The sequence below is a fragment of the Myodes glareolus genome, chromosome 6 (genome assembly GCF_982192425.1).
Source record: "Myodes glareolus chromosome 6, mMyoGla1.1, whole genome shotgun sequence".
NCBI lineage: Eukaryota > Metazoa > Chordata > Mammalia > Rodentia > Cricetidae > Myodes > Myodes glareolus.
The window spans coordinates 24,829,698-24,857,011 of record NC_142031.1 but is presented as its reverse complement, the minus strand read 5'-3'; the positions used below and the strand labels follow the sequence as shown (position 1 = coordinate 24,857,011).

Below are 27,314 nucleotides of genomic sequence, written 5' to 3'. Positions count from 1 at the left end.
TTTTAAAAGACAGGTTTTCTCTGGGTAACTTTGGAGCCTGTCTTGGAACTCACTCTGTAGACCAGGCTGGCCTCAGATTCACAGAGATATGCCTGCCTCTGCCTCCTGAGTGCCAGAATTAAAGGTGTGTGCCACTACCACCCAGCAAGGAAATGTTTTAATTAAGCTAAAACAAAACAAAAATCAAAACAAAACCAAACCCACATTATTCTGGGCAGTGGTAATGTACTTATTTAATCCTAGTACCCAGGAAGCAGAGACAGGAGTATTGCTGTGAGTTTGAGGCCTTTCTGGTCTACAAAGCTAGTTCTAGGACAGCCAGGGCTGTTACACAGAGAAACCCTATGTGGACCCCCCCCAAGTGTGTTATTATAAATGAGCTGACAATTTTTAGACTAAAGTAAAATGGACACAACATTTGAAGTTAAAATATATTATTTTAAATTAGTTCTAAACTTAGTATCTTTTCAAGATTTTAAAGTATGAACTTTTCCATCCTTGGAAAGTAACCATTTTTTTCCCCTCGTTGATTAAGCATAGGAAAAAACACTCAGAAAAATGTAGTGTGTTAGTGCTGTAGACACTCAATAGAGTTTGCCAGCTTTAATCTACTTTACTGATGTGGAAGCTGAGGTAACTGAGCAGATCCACATGCCCTAATGCAGTTTTTGTAGCACATGCTTGACATTTCTGCATTCAGGAGGCTGAGTCAAGAGGATTTTTCTTGAGTTCCAGGCTAGTGTGGCCTATATAAGCATCCCTGTCTTAATAACAAGCAACAAACCCTCCAAAACAAATGTATTAACCAAGATTCTTGATGGTCACAGGAAAGTTACTCTACTTAATTAGACTTAAAAGTGGGTGGGAGTGGGGCATGAAAGGAAAAAGGCAGTGCTTCTCATGAAACTGGAAGTTGTGCTGATGCTTTCTGGGGAAGGTCTGATGTTAAGGAAGCAGAGCTGTTGGAGTTCCTGGTCCCTGGCCTCTGTGCCTTGTATATTCCTGCTCAGCGTTCTCTTTCTTCATTAGCTTGTCCTTGTAGTCAGCGTGGTAGCTGTGCAGCTCCTGTTCTTCCATGCTGTCAGGTTCTGCTGCCAGTAAAGATTTAGCCCAGCCCATTCCATGTTCCAGGGAAAGAGACTCAGAGTGGCCCAGCTGTGGGCAGATGCCCTTAATGGTGTTATTTAACTCACTTGTGGCTGGATGGCTGGGCAGTTACATCTGTCTTTTTTCTGTCTGAGAATGCACTAGGAAATTGCAGTGTTTTAGGAGAAAAAGGTGACTCTGGAACACGGTATGGCATTGAATATAGGCAGAATAAGCCAACATAAGAATCATGCTTTGGTGATTGTACAGACATTAGGGAGTGGGATTGCTGAAGGTAGGGCATGGGGCAGATGGTAGTCGTATTCACAGCCATAATGAGGCTGTGGGAGGAGGTAGATAAGAGGGGATATCTAGGGCAGAGTTTGAGGTCTTTGTGAAAATTACAAGTGGAAATTCCACCAGATCAGTGAGAAATGTCTGTACTGGGCCTTTGGTTGCCAGTATTAGCAATACTGTGAAAGTTTGCTCAAGTGCTTTATAAAGGGGTGGGGTTACCCACGTAGCATTGTGGTGTAAAGTAAAATGACTCTTCACTGAGTCCTAAATATAAACTAACTCTTAGGGAGCAGAAAAGATAGGGCCCTCCAGAGATGAAGTGGACAGAGGTGCAGAAGGAAAGCAGAACACTCCAAAGTAGAGTGTTTGAAGAATGACACTAGTGAAAACAGTTGTACAGTTGCACAGCTGCCTTCGGAGAGGGCATCTGGAAAATGTCCGCTGGACTGAGCCACAGGAATTGTAAGAGGTTTCTGAATGACTGGGGGAGGGACATAGTAAAGAAGAGTGAGTGGGGCACAAGAAAACTGGCAACTAAAAATGTCTGCTTATGAAGAGAAGAAAGGAATAGGGGTTTTGAGTTGGATCAAGAGAGGAATAAAATGAGATTTATTTTTCCTTTTTAAAGTCAAAGCTATGGATCCTGTGCAAATATTAGTGAGCAAGAGGAAGGGGGAGAGGAACAATTAAAAAATACAAGAGAAAGGGAACAGTGCCGCAAATGAAGTTCCTAAAGGAGGTGTGATGGGCTCTAGAGATTGCGTAAGGGATGGAAGGGGTATTGGGGCTGATACAGGTTTATAAGGGGGAAGAGGCAAGGTAGGGATGCTGGTTATGGTCAGAACTTTTACAAATTTGAACAGTGAGTAGTTTGGGGTATGGAGGGTGAGAGTGAAATTCCTTTTTGGTATTGAGACTTTTAGAAATGAAGTCATTGACCCTGGATATAACTTTGAATGTGTAAGTGGTAGCAGTGCTGTACAGGTCATGAAACAGAGAGAAGGTGAGGACCTGGGAATGGGATCTCATTGCATTTGAGCTCTGTTCTGAGCTAGGTTGCTCATGCTTAATGTACTCTCGGGTTTCCTTGAGATTGCATCACTAGTTGCAGTGAAGCCGACTCCTACCTCAGTCAGCATCTCTTACTATTCAGCATTCAGAGAAAAATCTAAAGGCATCTTTCTTTGTGTTTCATAGAAAATATTTTTTATCCTTCCCCATTCACATACTCTTCATAATGTGACTCTGTTGGGTCTGTGCATGGTGATTTTTATCTAATTCTACCCATTTTAACTTATTTTAAACTCTTGATTTACAGCAGTTATTTACTTGTTGAAAGCTGAGAAGCCAGGAGGCTGTGTTCCTTTTATAGCCCTGGAAAGGGAGGAGGAGGAACACAATACATTTTTCTTCCCTAACTGCCCCTTCATCACCTCATACCACATTGGAAATCTGAATCTCCCAGCATGCTTTTATGATGATAAAAGTAGAAGGGATAGAGAGGTAGAAAACTTGAAATGGGAGTCCTATCTTCACCTCTCAGGCCCTTCTTGACCCAGTGTTGGCCCCCTCAGGGTGTGCTGCTCTTGCTTTGGTCTCTCCTACAGAAATAACCATGGGAAGGAGAAGAAGTCTTGGTAGTATTTGGGCTCCTTTCACCATAGTGTAGATTATCCCTGCCTTCTACTGTTAGAGCCAATAGAGGGCAAGAGAAGGATGAGAGTCAGGAAGCCTGTGACAAAAGATGAAATCTCTTCTAAAGGCTGGTCTGAAAAATGTAATGGATGGTAGAACATGATATACCAAAAGCCAGCACACTAGTAGTTATTTGACACTCCCCCATGTTGTCACTCAGCTCTCCCTGTCTTGATGTGAGGGTAATCTAGAACGAACACTTCAGAGGGAATGTTAGCTGCTGTTTCTTCCTTACAGTAAATCCTACCCAGGATTCTAGTTCTTTGACTGTGCGGTGGGCTGCACAGTGCTCCACTCTTGAGTACATTGGTTCTGAATTCAAACCACAGAAAATTCAGTGAATTTCTTGCCCCGCTGTGTTTTATTTTGTGTGAATTTAGTCTCTGATGGATGTTGGATAGGAAAGTCAGTTGGGTGATAGAACTGTCAGTTGGATGTGCTGAAGGGTACTTTGGAAGCATGTTTCCTGGATTGGCTTTAGGAAATGAGCCCGCTGGGCATAGCCCAATAGCACTGGGCAGAAGACAGGGAGTTCTTTGGCTCCTTGCAAACCTGTGGTTGGCCCTTTGGCCAGAAGGGTTTAATAATACTTGTCTCCCAGACTTATCATGAGGATTTGATTAGATAATACACATGAAAGTGGCTGTTAAAGAGCTGAATCTCAACTGTGCTATTTTTGAATGTGTCCTAAATAAATATTCTATAAAGATACTGGAAAATGTGCAGGTCTGATGGGGGACTGGCTATGTGGTCTTAGCACCTCAGCAATATTGTCAATAAGGCTAAGCTGAAACAAATTCTTCCTTTAAAGACTTTATTTTTATGTATGAGTGTATTGTGTGCAAATATGATGTGTGCTCCATGTGAATGCTCAGTGCTTGGGAGGCCAAAGGCAGGGTATCAGATCCCCTGGGATTAGGATTGCATGTGATTTTAGATACCATATCTGTGCTGGGAATCGAACCTGGGTCATCTACAAGAGCAGCAATGCTCTTAACCACTGAACCACTTCTCCAGTTCCTGGAACAGATTTCTTTGGGTGTGTGTGTGTTTTGAAATAGGGTATCACTATATAGATTTGCCTGGCCGTGGTATGTAGACTAGGCTAGCTTCAAACTCAGAGATCCGCCTGCCTCTGCCTCCTGAGCGCTGGGATCTGGGATCAAAGGCGTACACCACTACTGCCCAGTGTATTTTCCACTTTTGATCCCTGAAAATGACCAAGGAAGAGAGTTGGGCTAATGTAATGTGAGAAGGGCCTTGTAGGAGCTATGGTCCTGCCAAATTTGGGGTTGAGAAAGAATCTCTACACCAGATTCCTCTCCTCCCTGGCTGTTCTCATTCTCTGTTCCCACTTAGTTCTTCCAGCAGCAGATAAGTATTGGTCTACTCACTGCCAAACCACAGTGGAAAACATATTCCATGAAGTCAGTTATGTGTAATTATAATAAAAATAGACACAAATTAATGCAAAAGCTCCATGACAAACAAAATATCTGAATTTAAAATAAAGTCAGTATATGAGCAAGGGAGGTCAAGATCATGATGGAAAAACCTACGGAGACAGCTGAACCAAGCTCGTGGAAACTCAAGAACTCTAGACTGACAGCTGTGGAGCCTCCATAGGACTGAACTAGGCCCTCCGTATGTGGGAGACAGTGGTGAAGCTTGGACTATCTGAGAGGCCCCTGACAGCAGGACCAGGATCTATCCCTGGTGCATGAGCTAGCTTGTTGGAGCCCATTCCTTATGGTAGGATACCATGGTCAGCCTTAATGCAGGGAGCAGGGGCTTGGTCCTGCCCAATGTGCCAGATTTTGACTCCCAATGGGAACCCTTACTTATTGGGAGGAGTAGATGGGATGTGGGCTGAGGGAAAGGTGGGGAGAAGGGTGGGGGGAGGGGTAGGAGGAGAACTGTAGTTAGAATGTAAAATGAAATTAAAATAAATAAATAAATAAAAATAAAATAAAAAAGTCAGTAACAGTGTTATTCCCAGCCATTGCAGATGGAAACAGACCAGAGGAAAAAATCAGCACAAATCCTAGCTTTATCTAAATGTATAATTTTTTTCACTAATTTTTTTTGTTTTTTTGTTTTGTTTTGTTTTGATTTCCCTGTGTAACAGCCCTAGCTGTCCTGGAACTCAGTTTGTCAACCAGGCTGGCCTCCAACTCACAAGAGATTTGCCTGCTTTTGCCTCCTGAGTGCTGGGATTAAAGGTGTGTACCACCACCACCCAGTTTAAATTGGTTGTTTTGTTTGAGTTCTCAATTCCTTTGCCTAGACTGGGCTTGAACTCATTTCTGTAGCTGAGGATGACCTTGATCTCCTGACCTCCTACCTGGACATTCAGAGTGCTGGGATTCTGGCATCTGTCTACTTGACCACATCCAGTTCTAATTTTTATTTTAAAAGATTTTCCCGACAAACATATAACCTATTTTGATGACTGTTTGGGGGCATTCCTCCAAATTTTTATTTGCTGTGACTAAGTGTACCATCTCCACTGGGCCTAGTCCCATCCTTAGTATTACAGCAAAAACAGGGAAGTTTCCTTGGAGTAACTTTGCTCATTAGCAGGTTCTGGTATGCCCCAGATCTTGTTTGCAGAAAACAACTCTCCTCAAGATGGAGGGTAGGTCTTGGGACCCTTTTCCTCCTGCTGGGTTGCCTCAACCAACCTTGATGTAAGGGTTTGTGTATGGTCTTGTATCTCATGCTGTGTTTGGTTGATGCCTCTGAGAGGCTTGTACTTTTCTTGGGGGAGAAGGGGATGGGGAATGGATCTGGGAGAGAGGGGAATTAGGGGAGGAACTTGAAGGAAAGCTTTGGTTGTGATGTATTGTATGAGAGAATAAATAAACATTTGAAAAAAGATGGTGGGAAAGTTTCTGTTTAAAAAACCATTTTTTTTTTAAGATGACATAAACATGAGACTCTAGGAGTGTCTGTCCTGGAACTTTTGTTCTTGGAATCCTGCTGGGAGCCAGAATCATTTCTCAGCATCCTGTCCCAGCTCCTGCTTCCTCTGGAGTCACTTTCAAAGTTTCTATTTTCCCTTGAGGAGTGTCCTAACCTTGATGGGATTCTGTGGCACTTAGTGAAAGGACCACATGGAGGTTCGTGGCCAGTGTGACTGTTCTGCTCTGTTCACAGAGGGCCAGAAGTAGAAGAGCCACTTGCCTCTCATCTGTATGATGAGTATTGAAGGAGCCATTCAATACTCAGTAATCAAGAGAAAATTATTTATTTGTAGTACTTTAAAAATAGAACTATTTCACAAAAACATGATGAACAATATCTCAGAATTTAATGAGAATGACCATTAACAGCTCTGTGCCAGCATATTGACTGGCCCACCAAATCCCAGGGAAGTGCCTCATTCTCTTCACCTTTGCCCACTTGATCCTTTCTGGAGACAGCTGTTGCCTGACAGACCTCTGTAAGGCTGGATTTTTATGACCTGTAATATAAAAGAGTCTATCCCTATGCTTTTCTTCTACCTGGAAGGCTAAATCCTATTTTCTATTAATTCTTTCTGATAATACAGTTAAACAGCTAAATATTTCACATATATATGTGTAACTGGAGGAGCGGGCTGTCGTCCTGGCTGCTTGACTATCTTACCCCCAAAATAATCACACAGAAACTGTATTCATTTAAACACTGCCTGGCCCATTAGCTCTAGCCTACTATTGGCTAACTCTCACATTTTGATTTAACACATTTCTATTAATCTGTGTTCACCACGAGGTAGTGGCTTACTGACAAGATTCTAACCAGCGTCTGTCTCAGGCAGGAGATCCATGGCATTTCACTATGCCCTTCTTCCCAGCATTCAGTTCTGTCTTCTCTGCTTACCTACGTTTTGCCCTATTAGGCCAAGCAGTTTCTTTATTGATTAACCAATGAAAGCAACACATAAACAGAAGGACCTCCTACACCATATATGTATATGTGTGTGTATGTGTGTGTGTGTGTCTAACTAAAACATAATTGTACACAGGCAAGCAAGATGGCTCAGTAGTAAAAGTGCTTGTGTGTAGAAGGAAGTTTTTGTCCCACCTGATCCCACAACCATTCAGTTCCAAACACAAAGAGGCTTATATTAATATAAATTGGCCTTTTAGCTCAGGCTTATTATTAACTAGCTCTTATAGCTTAAATTAATCTTAATTCTTGTCTATGTTTAGTCATGTGGCTTGGTACCTTTTCTCAGTAAGGCATTCTCATTTTGCTTCCTCTGGATCTGACTGGTAACTAACTCTCTGTTTTTCCTCTTCCCAGAATTCTCTTAGTTTGGTGACTCCACCTATACTTCCTGCCTGACTACTGGTCAGTCAGTGTTTTATTAAACTAATATGGTGACAAATTTTTACAGTGTACAAGAGCATTATCCCACAGCACTTGGGTTAAGCCTCACCATCCGAGTTTGATGCCTGATGACCTGAGTTTGATCCCTGGGACCCTTAGGGTAGAAGGAGAAAATCAAACCACAAGTTGTCTTCTGATCTCCACATACTTTGTGGCATATGCCATACTAAAGTAAGTAAAACTAACACACACACACACACACACACACACACACACACAGTAACAAAATTTTAAAAACTAATTGCATGTAGCTATAAGATGTAGTGATGCATTTGGTACATGCATATAGTGTTTGATGACAAAATCAGAGTGGCTGGCATATTTATCACCTATATTTAACAAAGGTATTCATTGTTTTGTGTTAGAAGCATTATAATCATCTCTACTATCATTTTGAAATGTAGGACTGTCTCCCACTTGTGAACACTGACCATTGTACAATTCTCTGTCATTGCTTCCTTCTAAAGAGATTTTGGCCATTTTTCTTCTTTAGGTTTCTGTATGTTACTGTAAGTTTATTTTATGTGAATCTATTTCAGAATTCTAACTCATCTAGTACAGTTTTTAATATTTTGTTCTAGTGCCTGTTCTGGATTTTTTGTGAAATGAGTCTATCATTGCTAAAATTATTAAAACTGTCATATATTCTACAAACATTGGTTCAGTGTTGTTGCATGAATGATAAAAACAAGTAGACAGATATTGGGTTCAAGCTGAAGATCAGAAAAGTAAAGCAGTCGGCCACTAGAGAGATCTTACCTCTACCAAGGCTCAGACCAACAAAGGGACGACCCTGTAATGCTCTCCATCAACCTTAGACTCCACACTCCACTCAGTTCCTGTCTCTTTCCCTTATATTCCTCTCTCTGCCCAGCCAAATCACTTCTGTCTCTACCTCCCTGGTTCTGGGATTAAAGGCGTGCGTTCCTAAATTCTGAGATCACCTTTGTGTGAGCTGTTTCTCTTTTAGACAGATTCTATGTTGTGTAGCCCATGATAGCCTTGAACTCATAGAAATCCAACTGCTTCTGTTTCCTGATTAAAGATTTAAAGGTGTGTGCCACCACTCTCTGACCTATATGACTGACCAGTATGACTGCTTTGCCCTCTGATCTTCAGACAAGCTTTATTTATTAAAACACAAATAATATACCACTATACAAGATACCTTAGGGGTGCTGAATGCAAGGAACAGAAGTTTAGTTTGAATTAGAATAAAGGAAAAGTAATGTACTGGATAAAAGTGGGAGAACCTTCTAGAATACAAAGCAGGAAATGCAGCTAGATTTTTGCGGGTCCTGGAAAGTCACTAGATGGCTTTTTTTCTGCCTGTTCCCATTGAGGCTTCGGTTTCAGACTACATCGCCTTCCATGTATCCCACTACCCTTTTTTTGCAGAAATCTCTTACTTGCAGAGTATGCTTGTTTGAGAGCTCACCAATGATTGACTGTAGCCATCAGTCTCGTCTGTGGGGTTGTATAATGCCATATGATTATAGTTCCTGGATTATTACTTCTCATTCTCAAGGGAGAGCATGGCCCAAGCTCTCCCTTCCTGGCTCAGTTAACTGTGGGATGGGGGTCACCTGACACAGTGTAACTGAATATTGTTTTAGCATGATAAACTAGACCAGTGTATTTCCTACAGTGGGTTAAAACAAAGTATCCTTGCCCCTGGGAGAAGCCAGTCCCAGTGAGAATGACTGCTCTGCAGAGAAGCTGGCCTGACCAGAGGAGGAAAGTCAAGGCGGTGTGGGGTAAACTGTATTCTGTTGAAAGTCTTAGTTTGAGCCACCATCAGACTTAGAGCTACAGTTTTACAAGGTATAGAGAGGAAAGGCTGTCCCAACAAAGAGCATATGTAAAAGGCATGGACACACAAAATTCTGCCAGACACTCTTGGACTCAGTGTGAATGTGAATATCATCTTGCAAATGGTAAAGAGCTAGAGGAGAATTTTAAGTGGAGAGACAACACGATTTGGTTTTTTTCTATCAAATGTTTATTAGGTATTTGTCATAGGATCCTTCTGGGCCCCAAGGATCCTAAGAGAAATATCCTTGCCCCTACCCATTTGGAGACAGTCTCACTATGTAGTCTTGCCTAGCCTGAAACTCACTATGTAAATCAGACTGGCCTTGAACTCAAAGAACTATGCCTGCCTCACTTCAGAGTGCTGCTGTTAGAGATGTGTGCCACCACACCCAGCCTCTTTTCCCCTGTTATTTCCTTTGGTATTTATTTTTCAGATACTTCACTTGGAAGACAGTCTACAGTGCTGCCTTCAGTAGATCTTAAACCAATGTAAAAACACCAAGTACTATTTCTACAAAGAGTAGTTCCTTCTTTTCCTTGACTTTAATGTAGTCCAGATTATCACAACACATTTTGATTAAAAAAACAAACAAAAGTATCAGCTAAATGTGCAGAAATAAGAAAACTAGAGTGACTGAAAGGAAAGGTCATATTTTATAGAAGTGGTGTTTGTTTAAACTTTTGTAAAGCAGAAAATTGGATACTGGATATTCCAGCTAGTGGGGATACTCTGGGTGAATGTACTGGGAGAAAAGCTGGATGTGATCATTCTGAAGGCTTGGCAGTTGGAAGGAGAAGGTGAGGGGACTAGAGAGTTTTGGGAGACAGGGCTGGGTGACAAGAGAAAAGTACTCAAATCATAAGTGCCCTTAAGTCAGGTGCAAGATAGCAGGCCTGTAATCCTGGCAATCCTAATGCTTGGGAGGCTGAAACGGGAAGATTGAGAGTTTGAGACTAGCTGGGGATACAGAATGATAACCCTGCCTCAGACAACAACAACAACAGCAACGAAACCCCCAAAATAGTCTTCTACTGTGCTACCCTGAATGCCCTGATCTTGGAAGCTAAGCAGATTGAGTCTGGTTAGTATTTGGATGAGAGACTGCTTAGGAATACCAGTGCTGGAGGCTTAAAAACACAGAAACAAAAACAAAAAACAAACAGTCTGAGGTACAAAGTGATACAATGTCTCAAAAATAAGTAAATAAATATAAGAAAAAAAGATTTACTGTTTGATTCTATTTCTACAAGTAATGTAGTAATGTAAGTAAAAGTAATGTAAGTAAGCTAATGTAAGTAAACCTTGTAACAGATTTAGAAAATCAGATTAGTGGTTGCTGCCAGGGGGAATGAGTGGGACCTGCCAAGGGGAACCCAAGTACTTTCTGTGTGGTGAGAGGGTCTTATAGATTGATGGAGATTGAGTCGTATGTGTGTGTATGCATTTCTTAGACCTCATTGAATAGTATCCTAAATATTTATGTAGTTCACTATAAATAAGCCTTATTTATTTTCTATCCCCCAAAGAACCTGTGAACCTTGAACTTACTAATCAGGGGTCGGGGGTACAACCAGCACTGCAGTCTTTAGTTCAAAGCATTCTGGTGCAAGCCCAAGTCTAAAATCCCCTGGCATTTGATGTTCAAGGTGGCAACAGTACAGAACATATTTGTGGGCTCAGGAGAGTAAAAACCCGTGGAAGGAGTCACCCTAGCTTACTGAACAGTGCCCCATATTTAGTGTTGACTTTGCCTACTCAGTTCATTGTCCTATACATCACTATTCTTTATAAACACATACCCAGAAATAATGCTTTATTACTTCCCTGTTTACCCCCACCTCAGTTCAGTCAAGTTGACACCCAAGGGCTAGGGATGTAACTTAGTGGCAGAGTGTGTTTTTAGCATGCCGGAGGTGTTAGTTCCATTCCCAGCATCAAAAGAGAAAAAACAAAAGTAAAAAAAAAGGTTGATGCCCCAAGTTACATTAGAAACATGTATGCTAAAACTGAGTGAAATGCCTGTGGTCTTTACTGGCTTAGCAGTTAGATGTCAGAGGAGTTGATATTTGCATAGATAGATAGTAGACGTGAAAGAGTGTAGAAGGTAATAACTGTGGACCGTAAGTGGTGAGCATGTGGGTGTTTGCAGCATGATCTTTTCAACTTTCCTTTACAATTACTTTATCTTTAGATTTTGTTTACTTACTTACTTATTTTGTATGTGTGTATGTGTGCCACACATATGCCATATGTGTGCCAGGTGTGTTTAGGTGCAGGTCCCCAAGGAAGTCAGAGGCATTGGATATCCTGGAGCTAGAGTTACAAACAGTTATAAACTTTCTGATTGGGTTGAGAACCAAGTTCTAGTCCTCTGAAGAGCAGTATGAACTCTTAATAGCTGAGTCATTTTTTCAGCCCCAGATATTTATTTGTTTATTTTTAGTGATAAGTAAAATAGGCCCATGGTTCAATAGCTAAAGGCACCTGCTGCCAAGTCCGATGACTTGAGTTTGAGTCCCAAGACCTGCATGGTCGGAGAAAGAGCCAACTCACTCAGATTGTCCTCTGCCCACACAAATGCCATGCACTGGTAAATAAAATGATTTTTTTTAAAGATTATAAAAATACAGTGATTCTACTACTGCATTAAGGAATTTAGCCTGCCACTTGGGAGCTTCATGAATGCTTTTGAGGTTAACTAGATATATATCTTTGAAAGGAAACTTCGGATTCAGTTTTTTTTTTTTCTGGAGAAAAAAGATACAGCAGAAGCTAAGGGAGGAGTATGAGGGATGGAGCTGAAAGGATTCTGAAGTTAGGGTATAGAATGGTCAGGACTCAGTGAACCCACTTGAGTGACAGCATGAGTTAGGGTGAGAAAATGACCTTGAGTTGGCATGCAGTACTGGGTGAAGGACTGTGACTTAGAGACTGGTGGATGGAGGTACTGGTAGTATATTCAGTGACATGACATGTTGAATGGAAAGTGAAATGAAATGTCAAATGTCAAGTGAAATGTTCAAATGAAAAGGTTAGCATGGAGTTAAATTGGAATGAATAGCTAGGAACTAAGAATGTCAGTGCTTTCCATGAGGATAAGTCATCTTCCAGAACTAGGAGTACTGGGCAGAACAGGATGACCTGGAAAAGGTGACCAGTGTGATGCAACCAAGAGCACTCAAGGGTTCTGTATCACATACCTTTGATAGCATCAGTGGTCCATCACCTGGCTACTGGACCCAGATCAACACACTGGAGGACGTTTTTTCTGGAGCAGTAGTAAATATGACAAGCTAAAAAACACTTTCAGTAACTGTTATGTTCTAGAATGAACGGTTGTAGCAGAGAGAATGCCAAACATATTTTGTCTTTGGAGAGACCTTAGGAGAATGTGAACCAGTAATGTTCACAAGGTCGTGGTGGAACCAGAGCTTGGAGCTCTGCCTTTCAGTGGTGGCCGTGTCTCCCTTAGCTGCACATCAGCTACTTCCTAGGAGACTGCCCATGGAGTGACTCCTTTCCCCTCTAACTGTGGATGCTGTGGTACTGAGCATGGAGTGCTGATTTCTTTTCCTGAACTCAAGTGGGTTTTCATTCCCAGCACAAGTTTGTTTTTGTTTTGCAGGAAGGAATCATTGATAGGCAGGATGGTGTGTGTTACTGTTTGTGTGATCTGCACTGTCAGCACACTGCTTGAGCGAGAAGGGTGCAGGTGGCCCTTGTCTCATGCTGTCCTTAGGTGCCAGGGTGGGAAGAAAAGTGTTTCCCTTTTGGGAAACTTTATCATCTTTACACAAAGAAGGCATTCTACATAGGGTTTCTCTATGGAGCCCTGACTGTCCTGTAACTCACTCTGTAGACCAGGCTGGTCTTGACCTCAGAGATCTGTCAGCCCTTGCTTCCTGAGTGCTGGGATTAAAGACATGTGCCACTAACACCTGGAAAGAAGGCATTCTTAAGTTTGGCCCTTCTACCGAATTCTAGATTCTGAAAGACTGAAAGACTAGGACTAGGTAGAGATTTTTGTCGTCACTCTGCTGTTTTGGTTTGGAAGCCTTTATGGAGCTAGGAAGACAAATTATGTAACAAAGCACACGGGCACTTGCTATGTGGCAGACACAGGGCTGGGTGGCAGGGGTGCCACAGTGAATCAGTCATCATGTCTGCTCTTGGCAGTTTATAGTGTACAAGGGAAGAAGGGATCAGACCAGGAACCACCCACTGAAACATTTATTACACTTTTGTCTCAAAGGAAAAATAGAGGATACTGGACATAACAAGGGATTAGTACCCAGACAACCAAAGAAGGTTTGGCCAAGGAAGGAACTTAAAGAGATTTAGGATGATAAGTGATAGCTAGTCATGCCAAGAGAGAAGCATATGCAAAGCGCTTTAGGCTAGCTGAAGTGTGCACAACACTGAGGAAGCAGAAATGCTCTTAATTGGAGAGGGTATGTGAGTAAGGGTCGGAAGGCTGTAGTGTCTCAAGGAAGTGAGGGAGAGGACATCTATTTGAACTTTACAGGTCACAGGCAGTGGGCAGTGTTTGTTCTAGGATGACTGAGAAACTAATAAGTTTCAGATCAATGAATGGTATTCAATATCTTCTTCCAGATCAGCTAGCTGCAGTGGGTAGAATAAAACATGGTTCTTCAGACCATGGGAAGTAGCTGTGGATTTCAGTGAACAGAGAATACAATTCGAATCAGTGTCTTCTCACCACTTCTTTTTACATTTTCCAGGTAACAATTTCCTGACAGCAGTGCGGGGAAGGTATGGCCAGATTGCAGGAGGAAGGCCCCATCATACTTAGCTACTGGCAAGCCAGGGAGTGTGCTCTGGTTCCTCACAGAACTCTCTTGATTTCAACTCTTCCTCTTTGTTCCAAACAGTCAGGGACCTTTTGTAGAGATGGAATTTGGAGGGGCATTCTTTCCAAACCCCAAGACAGCTCCCTGAGCTAGAGATGCTCCCAGGTCACTGCAGGCCTGAAGAAGAAGAGGTTATTGCCAGTGATCCCATGTTTCACCTGGACTATGACATGGTTGGGATTGGTAAATGTTTCTGAACCACTGACAGTATTTTCAGTTTCTGGTTCTGTGCCCATAGCCTTGCTGGGGAGAGGGAGTTGACCACCTCAAGTATCCCCATCTGGGTGTTCTTTCTGCCAGGGAGGAAGTCTGCTTTGATATGTTCCCCCAGAAGGACCTGGCACATGGTGATTTCAATCTAAGGCGAGAGAGACTGACAGTAGGAAAATGAGCCCAGAGTCTCCACTGCATCCTGCCGACCTCTTCTGTGCAAGCTTTGCTGTGTTCTTGCCATCTGGTCTAGAGCTTTAAAATTGTCACTCCTCCTGAAACTTCTGACAAAGTTGTCTCCAATGTGAGTCAAGTAGGGATGGTGTTTGTTAGCTTCTTGGTCATCCCGGTGGGGGCTTAAAAACCTTGTGGACAGAACATGAAGTGTCCTTGCCTATAAGACTCAGCCACTGTGGGTGGTCAGGTAGAGGCTGTAACGCACGGCTTCCTTACCTCGCACATTCTTAGAAGGATGGAAGCAGGACCATGCATACAGCTCTGTCCTAACCTGGAGCTAACTTGATTAGGATTTAGGAAACTTTTTTCCCCTTTTTAAAATACTGTATCAAAAAATCAGGTATCACCTAAAAATGCAGCTTCTTTTGGAAATCAGATGACTTGGCATCCCTTAATTCTTATGACTCCATGGCAACCATTTTAAGCTTGAGGAGTGGTTGCCCCAGGAGAAGGCAGGTACTTCCTAGTCTGCCACAAGGCCCCACTCCTCAGGTGACCTACCTGACAGTGAGTGTCAGCTAACAAGATCTGGGATCTCTGTGGCCCTATTAGACACCTAAGGAGGTGCTACAGATTTAGACCTTCATGATGAGCGATGTTTCCTGTAGGCACAAAAGGGCTTCAGGGGTGGCGGAGCAAGCCTGTGTGTATTTGGTGCTCTGTTCTTCTATGTCTTAGACACTGCAAGGGAGATCTTAGCTGTTCTTGACAGATGGGGATGGCCTTGGGGAGATAGGAAGTGCCTGAGCCAGCACGTGAACCTAATGTGTTAGATCTGAGGGAATGCTCATGGTCAAAGCGTGAGGTGAGTGGGGTGGCTTAGCCTCCTCCCAAGAACCTGGCTAGACACAGTGAGACCCCTGATAGGCAAGGGAAGAAGGGCAAGGTCCTGCTGCTCTCATAAAATACTTCCACATGGAGCTGGGGAATATTTAGGGGCTAATTTTTCTCCTCTAAAACCTACTCCCCCCTCCGCTTTCCTTTTGCCTGGTATTTTTTCTAGAACTTGTAAACAGGGAAAGGTTAAGCTGTGTTGCTTGAAGCTGAGGAGATTCCTGTGTCTACTGCAGAACATCTATAATTGAGGGCTTGGAGAACTCAGCGTAAAACCTGTAAACTCAATTTTCATATCTGCAGATGAGGGAGTGGAAGCCAGAGAAACAGTCATGGGCCCAGGCTACCCTTTCATAAGCCCTTTTTTTTGAGGCAGTTGCACTCCAGCTAGGTTTTCTGTCTGAGCCATTCAGAGACTTTTATTTCATATTTCTTCTCTCTTCCTTGTGTAAATCAAGAAACAGCTGCCTCCTGTCAGGCACACTCACCGAGCTTGCTGTTATCTTAAAGGAAGGCGCCTTTGTGGGGAGAGCACAGGGCACACAATGTGCCTGGATGTGTCATTTCTCACTTTAGAATCTCCTCCGTTCCTGTGACTTTTGTCTTCCTGATCTGGGCAGGTAGATGCCATTCTCAAAGCTGTAGATAGGACTTAGGTTGAGAAGTGAGGTTTACTTTTTAACTGTAAAACATAGGCACGTACCAGATCCCAGATTTTTAGTGCCTAGAATTTTGACCCAATTAAAAAAAGCAGAAAAATCGGGCAGTGGTGGCGCATGCCTTTAATCCCAGCAGTCGGGAATCAGAGGCAGGTGGATCTCTGTGAGTTCGAGGCCAGACTGGTCTACAAGAGCTAATTCCAGGACAAGCTCCAAAGCCACAGAGAAACCCTGTCTCAAACAACAACAACAACAAAACAGAAAAACCTTTTTGGCAGTGACTCCAAAAGCCCTGTCTGAAAAATCAGGACAGGCAGCCTCTGTCTGTTCTGACTTTACCCATCATTGCTTGGATAACCAGCATGGAGGGTTTCTTCTTTGTCTGCTTGCCTAACTTGCCCAGTGCTCACGTTTCCTTCCTGAGTGGGAGTCACTGATGACTCTGTCTCTTGCAGACGGATACCCAACCTGCTGCCATTCTCCATAATTCAGTGTTTGATGAAGAGCCAGTAGAGATCCTGCTTGCCTTAGTGGCAGTACCATTTATGGACACCAAAGATCATGACGAGGTCCCAGGGAGGGTTTTTATCTTTATCTTTGAGAAGTTTTTGTTGGAGATTGTGACCTTCTGTTGATATGTAGGACTGAGAGATTTTGTTCAAAGATTATATTATTTTTCCTGTCAAGTGGAGGCTGTAATACAGTCGTGCGCACTTCACTGGTCTTACAATGGTGGAAGTGAGATTGTCAGGTCTGTCTTGGCTTGTATCAGAGTGATACCTATGTTACAAATTCTCTCCCAGAAGAGAATTGACACTGACATCTTTGCATATTTGAGAAGTAGTGCTCCTAGTTTTATCATTATTTTTTTTGGTGACTCCTCGATTCTATGCTAATTAAAGCCTTTTTCAGGAAAGTATTGGGAAAGTCGCTCATCCTAGGACTTTCAGTGATGCAGGATGCATTAGGACATGCAAATTAAAATCACAGTCAGATGAGGACATATGAAAATGAATGGCTACGCTGAAAAGACCTGACCTGTAACCATATGCTGGTAAGGACATGGAATTAGAACTTCCATATGGCTGATAGTCACTGTCATGTGGCCCAGAAATGACTACTTGTGTCCATGCAAAAGACCTTTCTTCTGTAAAGATTTTATTTTATTTTATTTGTAATAGCCCAAAACTAGAGACATTACATATTCTTCCATGGTGAGTGGATAAAGGGTAGTCATCCATATGGTGGAGCAAACTGATACCTGTAGCAATGAAAGTGAATCTAGAAATATGCTGTGGGAAGGAAATCAGATAAAAGAGTCTATACTGTATGATTCTGTTTAGGCCAAGCAAAAATAATGTGCAGAGATAGAAACTAGAGCTCCAGTTGCAGAATGTGAGGTAGAGGAAAGAACAGTCTACAGTAATAGAGTCACTATAGTCATGGTTCCAGGAATGCATAAAGTTGTGAGGTCATTGTGTTGTTAAGTACAGTTGGTTTAAGAAGAAAACTACAGAAAGGTGAGGTGTCTTGTGAAATTTCTTGCTAATTTTCTCTGTGTTCTTGAAGAAGGTACTTAATCTTTCTTCATCTATTTCATGTAGAGAAAATAGTCATATGCAAGTGCTGGGTGTGGGGGTTATCCATGACTCCTCTTCTGGCAAGAGCACGTTAACCAATGTATGCTGATATATTGGGCTGTGCCTGCATGTATTCCTTTAAGGTTGTGGAACATTCACTGTGTTATTTCCTGTCTCTGCACATCAGTAAGATGAAGGGTTTAGAGTAGGGCAGAGGCAGAGAACTGGAAGCTCAAGTTCTATAAAGTGTTTAGCTTCAATAGTGTTGGGTTGTTCAACATTAATATAAAATGTGACTTATTGCTTGTGTTTAAATCTAGAGTTTCCAAATAAAATTTGGGTTTCCATTTTATTTTTTTTTCCCCTCTTCACATCTCTCTCCCTCTGTCTATCTGGGGGGACGGGTATGTAGGGATCAGAGGACAACTTGTAGGAATCAGTTTTCTCCTTCCTCTTTGTAGATGGCAGAGGTTGAACTCATTTGACCAGGCTTGGCTGCAGGTGCCCTTATTGGCTGAGCCATCTCTCTGGCCCTTTATCTTCTTTAGAAATGAACATTGCTGATTGGACTAGGGGTTAAGGGTAGTTCAGTTGGTAAAGTGTTAGCTGTGTAAACATGAAGATCTGACAGCTCCCACATGAAAATCTGGGCATGGTAGGGTATACTTGTAATCCCAGCACTAGGGAAGCAAAGATTTCTGAAGCTCCATGCCAGACTTAGCCTATTGGCAAACTCCAGACCATGAGAGACCCTGTCTCACAAAGCAAGGTAGGCAGCTCCTGTGGAACTACATCCAAGATTGATTTCTGGCTTCCACACACACACGCATACTCACCTGCACACATGTGCACCCTCCATAAACAAAGAGATGCAGACACACACACACACACACACACACACACACACACAGACACATACACACACACAGAGTAGATATTACTGATAAAACCAGTTTCATATTTCTGTAGGAAAACAGTTATCTGCATGTGTGTGGTAGCTGTGCCTTCACAGCCATTAGTACTCAGTTTCCCATAGTCTCTATATACTTTGTTACCTTTTCTGTTCATGTAGTAATAATTGAGAGAAGCTAATTTGTTACTGAATTCTCACTATGTGTTAAACCTTGTTCTAAGGTGTGATGATCCAGGGATCAACCACAGGAATGCAGTACTAAATCACAGGGAACTGCAAATAGTAATTTGTGTTCCCATCAAAAATTAAAATCTAAAGCTGGGTATGATATATCACATATATCCCAAATGCAGGAGGTTGAGGCAGGAGGATTCCTATGAGTTTGAAGCCTACAGAGTGAGTTCTAGGTCAGCTTAGATGAGAGTGAATGGTCTGCCTCAGCAAAACAACAACAAATTAAAGACAAGAAAGGTACAGTATTGAGAAGTATGACAGACGTATATTATATGATGTATGAGTGAGTCATAGTGAAATTCATTCTTCTGTGCAGCTAATATACCTTATTAAAAAAACAAGTTAGAAAAAACAGAGTGTCATATTTTAGGGAAAGCAGAAGAAAATAGGTTTCTTTTTGTAAATTAAAAAAAAATCTTACATTCTTAAGAGGCCAATTGTGGCTATATGAAAATTACCCTGACTACCTCATCTGCTTTTCTTCACAGATGGAGCTCCCCCTCCCTTTGTGAAATATAAATGCCAATAAGCTGATCCCGGCACAGGCCACATGGATTTTCTTACCTCTGTGTAGACCATCCTCAGTGCAGCTTTAGAGACCGAGACTTGTTCCCCGATCCAAGAAATGGGCTGTGCTGGTGCACTGCTGTCAGTGCTCTTGCTTCTTCACCTATAAAGACAAGCAAGGGCCCGTGCTGGAGAAGTAGCTAAGTTCCTGCCTCCCTACTTCCTCTCACCTAATAGTTTACATCTCCATTTGGTCCACTGTGTACTTGTAGTAGCTGACATCTTTAGGATGATAAATCTGACTAGGTTTCAATTTTGATCGCATGACTAAAGCCTTCCCACTCACAGATAGGCCTTTTATGGGCATAGATGCTGAGTAGTGTGGTTCTGACTATCCTGGGTGTATAGTAATCCGTTGCTTTGCTTTAAGCTTTATCATAATTGTAGGCCTCACAAATCTATATTGACTTGCTGAGTTGTTTTCAGCCCTAGCTGGAGAGGTCACCTTTTTGCACCACTGCTTCCATCTGGTGGCCATTATCTTAAATTGCAACAGCATGACCTCTTCAAAAAGGAGTCCTTCAGTCCTTCAGTGATGCTAGGTATCACACATTAAAATGCCTTTAAAATATGTCACATTGAAATTCTCGGGAAGGGGAACATTTATCAGCCATCAACTCTTCAGGCAAGAACTGCAGTGAACAGTTTATGAGTCAATGTGTATGTTTGCAAGTCATTTTTTTTTTTTATAAAAAACTTTGTGGATTAAGGACTGTCATTTCTGGTCTTTGGCTGTTAGTGAAATGAAAGGTTACTTAACTTATTTCCAGTGAAGAAAATGCCCATTTTCCCATTTAATTCAGCAGAGCCATCAGCTTTTGCCTTATTATATGAAGAGGTGTTATGCTTTTTGGTCACACTGGGTGAAGTGGAAGGAACTAGTTTTTGGACAGTCAGGAGTATGACACCACTCCTGGTTTTGCCCACAGCTGGCTCTGGGACTCCTAAAACGTCTCTTGACTTCTTTACCTATAAAACAGATTTCTTGGGCTTCATGCTTTTTATGGTGATACTATGCCTAGGCTATAGCTAAAAGAAATTATAAAATATTCAAAATATCTGACAAAATAAACATCTTCTTAGTCTACGTATAAAACAATCATTAATATAAATGGAAAGCTTGAAATTTGTGCAGCTACTTTATCCAATTCTAATAAATTGTAAGTTACATCATAGTTTCAATATATTATTTTTTGGGGGGAAGATAAATGGTGCTACAGTATGTTTGTGCACTAGACAAGATATGATACATATTTCTTGCATTTAATTTTCATTGAAGCTCTTAAAAAATATATATTCTAAAAATATGCATCTTGGAATTTTGGAATTGTAGGCTGGGTATGATGATACACGTTTAATAATCCTGTCACTTACCAGAGCAGAGACAGAAGAATCAGTTCAAGGCCAGCCAAGGCCACATGATACCCTATCTCAAAAAACAAAAGTAATTTAGGAAGAAATGGGGAAGGAGAAGAAGAGAGAGACAAGTTGAATTTTTCATGCTGAGTGTTCTTTTTTAATAAAAGTAAGTATTCAGTCGTGCAAGATGGTGCTTACCTTTGATCCCAGCATTTGGGAAGCAGAAGCAGGTGTATCTCTGTGAGTCAAGGCTAGCCTGGTCTACAAATCAAGTTCCAGGACGTCTAGGGCTACACAGAGAAACCCTATCTTGAAAAACAAACAAAAAAAGTAAGTACTTTAAAAAAAATCTATATTTAAAATTGATAATGAAACAGTTTAATGTATTGCAAGAAAATAAATCGTGTTTTAAATAAAAATGATAGTGGTTGGTATTATAGATTCCATGGGAAATTTTGGTGGTTATCTAATATTGAAGAATGTGTTTACAGTCAATAGAGAGACCTGCAATCTCTGATAAATTATCATCACAATGTAGGTCTGAGTCCATTAACATATTTTTACAGAATGATACATCTATTTTCTGAAAATAAGGACCAGTACTTTATGTATAAGGCTTTAGTGACCGAAAGGAATAGATTCTCACCCAGGTCAGCTTGAATAGTTACTGTGAGTGCTGAGAACACCAGCAGACAGGCACTGCGCTGTCACAGAGCCTCAGGGCAGTTAAAACATTACCAGTGAATCCTGAGTCCTGATTCTCAGAGGCCTACGATCTCTCTTTTGGCTGCTTTTTGGTTTGGTTTCTGTCAGCTTTGCAAATGGCTGCTAGCTCAGTACTGTATGACAACCTCAACTCAAGTTCTCATACTGATCAGTTCCCTCTGTGTTCACTTCTATCCAGTTTGTATCAACTCTGTGCAAAGAATAGCTTAGTGATGCTTTTACTACACAGGGTTGATGAATAGGACATTTGAACTAAGTTATGAAGGTATACAAGGCAGGCAGTTGGGCTTTGTGTTCCAACTGCTGCTTCTTCCAAGACTTTGACCTGTGACTTCTTTGCCACCCTTGTCTATCTGACCCTCAAGGCAGACAGTGCTTCGATGGTTAGGTGTAAGTTAGGAGTTCTAAGATTATGTGGAACTCCTGGAACAAACTAATTTAGCACATTTGAGAATCTCAGTCAAAGTTACATAAATGTCTGTTAATGAATTGTGAGCTGTCTTTGGATAAAGGAAAGTAGGGTGTTGATCAGTGAATCCTGATGTCCCACTATAGAGCAGCTCATTCACACTGGAACTTATCTCTCAACAGCACATATAGCGACAGGTGCAGGAGTCTTTAGGGTCTCCTGTTACACCTGAGTGAGAAGTGGAGCAAGGAGTGGAAGAAGAAGGAAGAGAAGATTCCTGAAATACAGTGACAACTATTTATGTTTGTAACATGAGAAGGCTGGGCCTGCTTGTTTGTGTTTCTGTCCTGCCCTGCCCCCCAGCTGTTTAGTCCCAAAGAAAAATCACACTGAGATCTTCTATAAGTTATAAAGCTGATTGGCCCTTTAGGTCAGGCTACTTATTAGCTAACTCTCACATCTTGATTAACCCATTTTTTTCTGATCTATGTTAGCCATGTGGCTCAGTACCTTTTTCAGCGGGGCAGCTCACATCCTACTGCTTCAGTGGCCTGGGCAGGAGTGGGAGGAATCAGCTTCCTCCTTCCCAGAATTCTCCTACTCTCCTTGCATCATTTCCACTTCCTGTCTGGGTTTCCCACCTACACCTCCTGCCTGGCCAATCAGCATTTATTTAAAACATGATTGACAGAATACAGACAATTCTCCCACACCATATGTTTGCAAGCATTAAAAACAATACATTTTTCTAGCCTCTCTGATAAGAAAAAAAGTACTGGGCTTAGTTTTTAGAAACTCTTGTAGTTTCTTTGGAACATAGTTGCTGTTTATCCTTGATTCTGACTCTGGATCTAAGTTCAAGAGCATAAGAATGCTATCAAGGCCAGGCCACTTTGAAGACTGGCTGATAGTGGTATCAGTGTCAGGAGAGATGACAGCAGCAGCCTGAGTTCCTGACTGACTTTGCAATTACTCAAATCAGTTTCTCTGTGTGTTCTTCTCACAGGTGGATTTGCTCTTGTCTTTCTGGTGAGAACAAGCAATGGGGTGAAATGTGCCTTGAAACGTATGTTTGTCAACAATGAGCATGACCTCCAGGTGTGCAAGAGGGAAATTCAGATCATGGTAAGACTTTATGGATTATAACTGCTTCTTCTTTTTCTTTATTTAAACCATATATATGCATATATGATATATGTATAATGGTGTATATCTGGTATATATGTATGTGTGTATGTGTGTCTATATATGTAGATATATGTATATATATGTGTGTGTGTGTATATACTTCGACTTTTTTGAGACAGGGTTTCTCTGTGTAACTCTGGCTGTCTTAGAACTCACTCTGTAAGCCAGGTTGGTTTCAAATTCACAGAGATCCATCTGCTTCTGCCTCCCTAGTGCTGGGATTATAGGCACATGTTACCACTGCCCAACTTAAACCTTATGTATTTTTAAAATAGTTTTTATTAATTTCATACAATATGTTTTGGTTATATTCATTTCCTTACCTCAACTCTTCCTAGATCCTCCCCTAACTCTCTACTTATCCAACTTATTGTGTTCGCTCTTTAAAAACCCAGTAAGCCCAGTTTTGTATTAGCCGACTGCTCCTAGTGTGGAGCCTGCCCTGAAGTGTGGTTGATATACCAGCGTCACACCACTGAAGCCCACTGACTTTTGCTCTTCCAGTAGTAATCAAATGCTAATAGCTCCTCCACTATGGATGGCTTCATGCCTACCCTCTCCATCGTGTTGGGTTTTTGTCTAGCTTGAGGCTTTGCAGGTCTTGTGCATAATGTTATAACTGATGTGAGTTCATGTGTGCATCTGCCCTGTTGTGGAAAACTGTTTCCTTGAAATCTGGCTCTTAACTCTTTCTGCTCTCCCTCCCTGTACCTTAAGGGGAGAGGTGTGATACAGGCATCCCATTGAGGGCTGAGCTCCAAAGTCTCTAATTCTTTGTATACTAATGAATTTTGAGTCTTTGTGTTCATTGCCATCTGCTGCAAGAAGCTTTTCTGATGTGTGTTGAGCAATGCATTGATATGTGAGTTTAGCAACAAGTCATTAGATATATGTATATGTGTGTGTGTGTGTATACTTCGACTTTTTTGAGACAGGGTTTCTCTGTGTAACTCTGGCTGTCTTGGAACTCACTGTGTAAGCTATGTCTGTTTAATAAAATAATAGTACTGCATTTTACCCTCAGGCCATGTATCTACTGTGGCTGTTTCAGGACAGGTATATTATGTTACCCTAGGAAAGTTACTGGGCAGGCCTGCACCCTTTCTTGTGCTAGCAGAAAGCTCTTGTGCTAGGTGGGACCAATAACGAGGGCCTATAGGGCTCTGTTCCTGCTTTGATCATCCTCAAGTGGAGGTTGAGGGGATAGAAGCTTATTGGGAGAACTGACTAGTTTAATTCAGTAAAGTAGTTTGGGACCTTGGGAAAGCATTTAATCTGGAAAGCCAAACTCTCTAGGAAGCTTTTCTCTCTTTCTGCTTCCCTCAGTTACCAGCCCTTGTTCTGGTTGCCAACTCCTCTGAGCCCTTCTGCAAGCTGGGAATATTCCCTGACACAACGTGACACTTCTGATGGTTTTTCCAGCTGAAGTGCTTCCTGAACTTTGACTACAATGTCAATACTTCATAGTGCCTTGTGATTCCCTTTCTAGAAGCCCACGAATAGGTAGAACTCACTGTGGTATTAGAAGTCAGAAAATAATTATTTGTGTTAGGAAATGGGCCAGAAGATGTATTATTCTGAGTTATGGAAGTCTGTTGTTTTGTGTATGGTCACACAGAAATATATAACTGTCAGAACTCAAACACATTAAGATCTGTTTTTATTTTGTAAATTATACCTTAATTTAAAAAACAAAGAAACTTACTAAAGAAAGATGGCTCAGGACTTCAGAGCATGTGCTATTCTTCTAGAGGACCCAAGTTCAATTCCCAGCACCCACAATCACAACTAACTCCTGAGAATCCAGTGCCTCTGACCTCTCAGAGCACCTGCATGCGCTTGCACACAGATACACATGATTAAAAATAATACACATCTTTAAATAACATACTAAATTGTATAGATTTCATTTTCTATCATTATTAAAGAGTCTATCAGGAATATATACTGATGTGTTTATGATGAAATGGTGAAAACAATAACTGGATTTAAAAGAAAGGTTGACGGGGTTTGATAATCACAACAAAGTTACAACTTTGAAAACTTGTTACTTGCTATCTTTGACATTACGCATAATAAAAACCTTTAAATATGTACATTGTTATTTTTGGTATTTCCACAGTTTTGTTTATACTGATTATATTGCTTTACCTGCTACATTTTAGGTAGTTCAGCCAACACATTGAGAGTTATTTAAAATCAGAAACTCAATAGTTTGACACATTGCTTAACATGCAGAAAACAGTTCAATTAAAGAGTGAAATGCATGTCTGTGTGGTTGCAGAGGTAGATCCAGATGTTCACCTAGAGGTGATGCCTTGGAAAAGAGTAAAATTAAAAGTTAGGTGTGGCGAGAGTCTAAACTGAAAGTATTTAGGAATGACCTAATACTGTGGAGTCAACCAGCCAACCCCAAGACTCCAGACCACATGGATTTGTCTGCAGTGGGCCTAAGGTCCTCTGCTTGCCCTGTCTCCTGCACATAGGAGTTTCCTGGATATTTCTCATGTCTCCACCTCTCCTTCTCCTTCAGCTCCTCTTTCATCCCTCCCCCTTGCTTACTCTATGCTTTCTAAACTGTCCATATTTCATTTCCTCTCTCTGTTGCCACTCTTTCTTCTGCCCAGAATGCCCTTCCCATTGTTTTACTTATGTTAGAAAAGCAATCCCATTCTTTCATTTTCTCCCACTCACTCGGAACATGAGGGCTTACTTGGTGCTAGTAGAAAAACCAAGAAGCACAGGCCCGAACACTGACAATAGATCCGATTAGGAGTTTAGTTGTATGGGATCAGTTTTGGACCAGGGATGCATTAACTATGACAGTTGGTTTTGGTTTTAATTGAATTTGTATTTTTTTCAAAGCTAAGTCAACCAGCTAACAAGAAAATGTCACACAGTCCCACACAATTCTCCTGTGCCTTCTCAGGGTCCTAGAGGTCATTATGGTAGTTGCTTCTTTGAATGTACTTCCCAGTCATGCTAGATCTTGATTTTTACTGCATTTCAGGCACTGTTCCCATGGGAAATAAGGCTTTAGCTTTTTTCATCCTGCAACACAGCCCACCTCCAAGTGTTAGCTTTGCTCTTATCCTGAATTCACTGGAATACGAACTAGTCAGTTTGGGCAGTGGGTTGGCTGTGGTCGCTGTGGGAGGGAGCTGCTGCTACTGCATCTGCTGCTGGGCAGCAAGCGCTGCCACTTTCCCACACAGCCTTTCTCGCCCGGACTTGTATCTGTTCCTCCTTTGCTCTCAGTGTTCTGTGTGGATTTCAGCAGTGTGACCCTGGACATCCCTCCACTATGCAAGCCATGTTTTAACTGTGCAGATGTAGCTGTTTGTCTGCTGTAACTCTCTGAAGAGTTGTCCTGGGTCCCTGGCTAGATGGACCCCAAGCTGGTGATGGATTCCTACCTATTCTTCTCTGGAGCCTGCTTGTTCTTAGAGAATTCCCTAGGCTCCTTCTCCTTGGCCTCACTTCTGTCAGCCTCCCACTCCTGTTTCACCCCTCCTCTGCGGAGGTGGTTGGACACCCAACAGCTTCCTCTTATGGATTGGGCTTTTGGGGTCAAATCAAAGAAGTTTTTGCTTAGCCTTCAATTCCGAAGACTTTCATGTAACATGAGGGCCAGCTTGTTGGGGTTTCTGTCCCACCCAGTACCCCACAGCCGGCAAGTCCCAAAGAAAATCACACCCAAGACTCCATAAGATTATAAACCTTCCTGGACCTGGAGGGAGGGGGGAGGAGCTTGGACTGCCTGCAGGGTGGGAGACCCTGACTGCTATTGGGGATGGAGAGGGAGGAGGGGAGGGAGTGGAAGGAGTAGGAGGGTGTTGGGAGGAGGGGCAGAAATGGAGACTTTTGTATTTTAATAAACTTTGAGGAAAAAAAAACATTATCCTGAAAAAAAAAAGATTATAAAACTGATTGACCCATTAGGTCAGGCTACTTACTAGTTCTTATGACTTATCTTAACCTATTATTCTGATCTATGTTAGCCATATGGCTTGGTACCTTTTTCAGCTGTCAGCTTACATGTTGCATCTTCAGTGGTCTGCGCAGGAATGGCAGAGGAACCGCCCTGCTTCCCAGAATTCTCCTGTTCTCATTGCATCACCTCTACTTCCTGTCTGGTTTTCCCGCCTATACTGCCTGCCTGGCCAATCAGTGCTTTCTTAAAATATGATTGATAGAATATAGACAATTCTCCCACATCACTTTCACCTATTCTTTTCTCTAAAATTTTGTAGTTT

At 41.9% G+C, this 27,314-nt stretch overlaps 1 protein-coding gene across 15 annotated transcripts in view; it reads left to right on the top strand.

Moving 5' to 3' along the window:
• The window catches only part of Aak1 (AP2 associated kinase 1), a 147,871-nt gene that overhangs the window by 41,302 nt on the left and 79,255 nt on the right, over positions 1–27,314 (top strand). For all 15 annotated transcript variants that reach the window (XM_048416426.3, XM_085690626.2, XM_085690624.2 and 12 more), the window contains one exon: positions 22,877–22,995. In XM_048416426.3, coding sequence (XP_048272383.3) covers positions 22,877–22,995 — 119 coding nt within the window. The remainder of the gene's footprint in view (positions 1–22,876; positions 22,996–27,314) is intronic.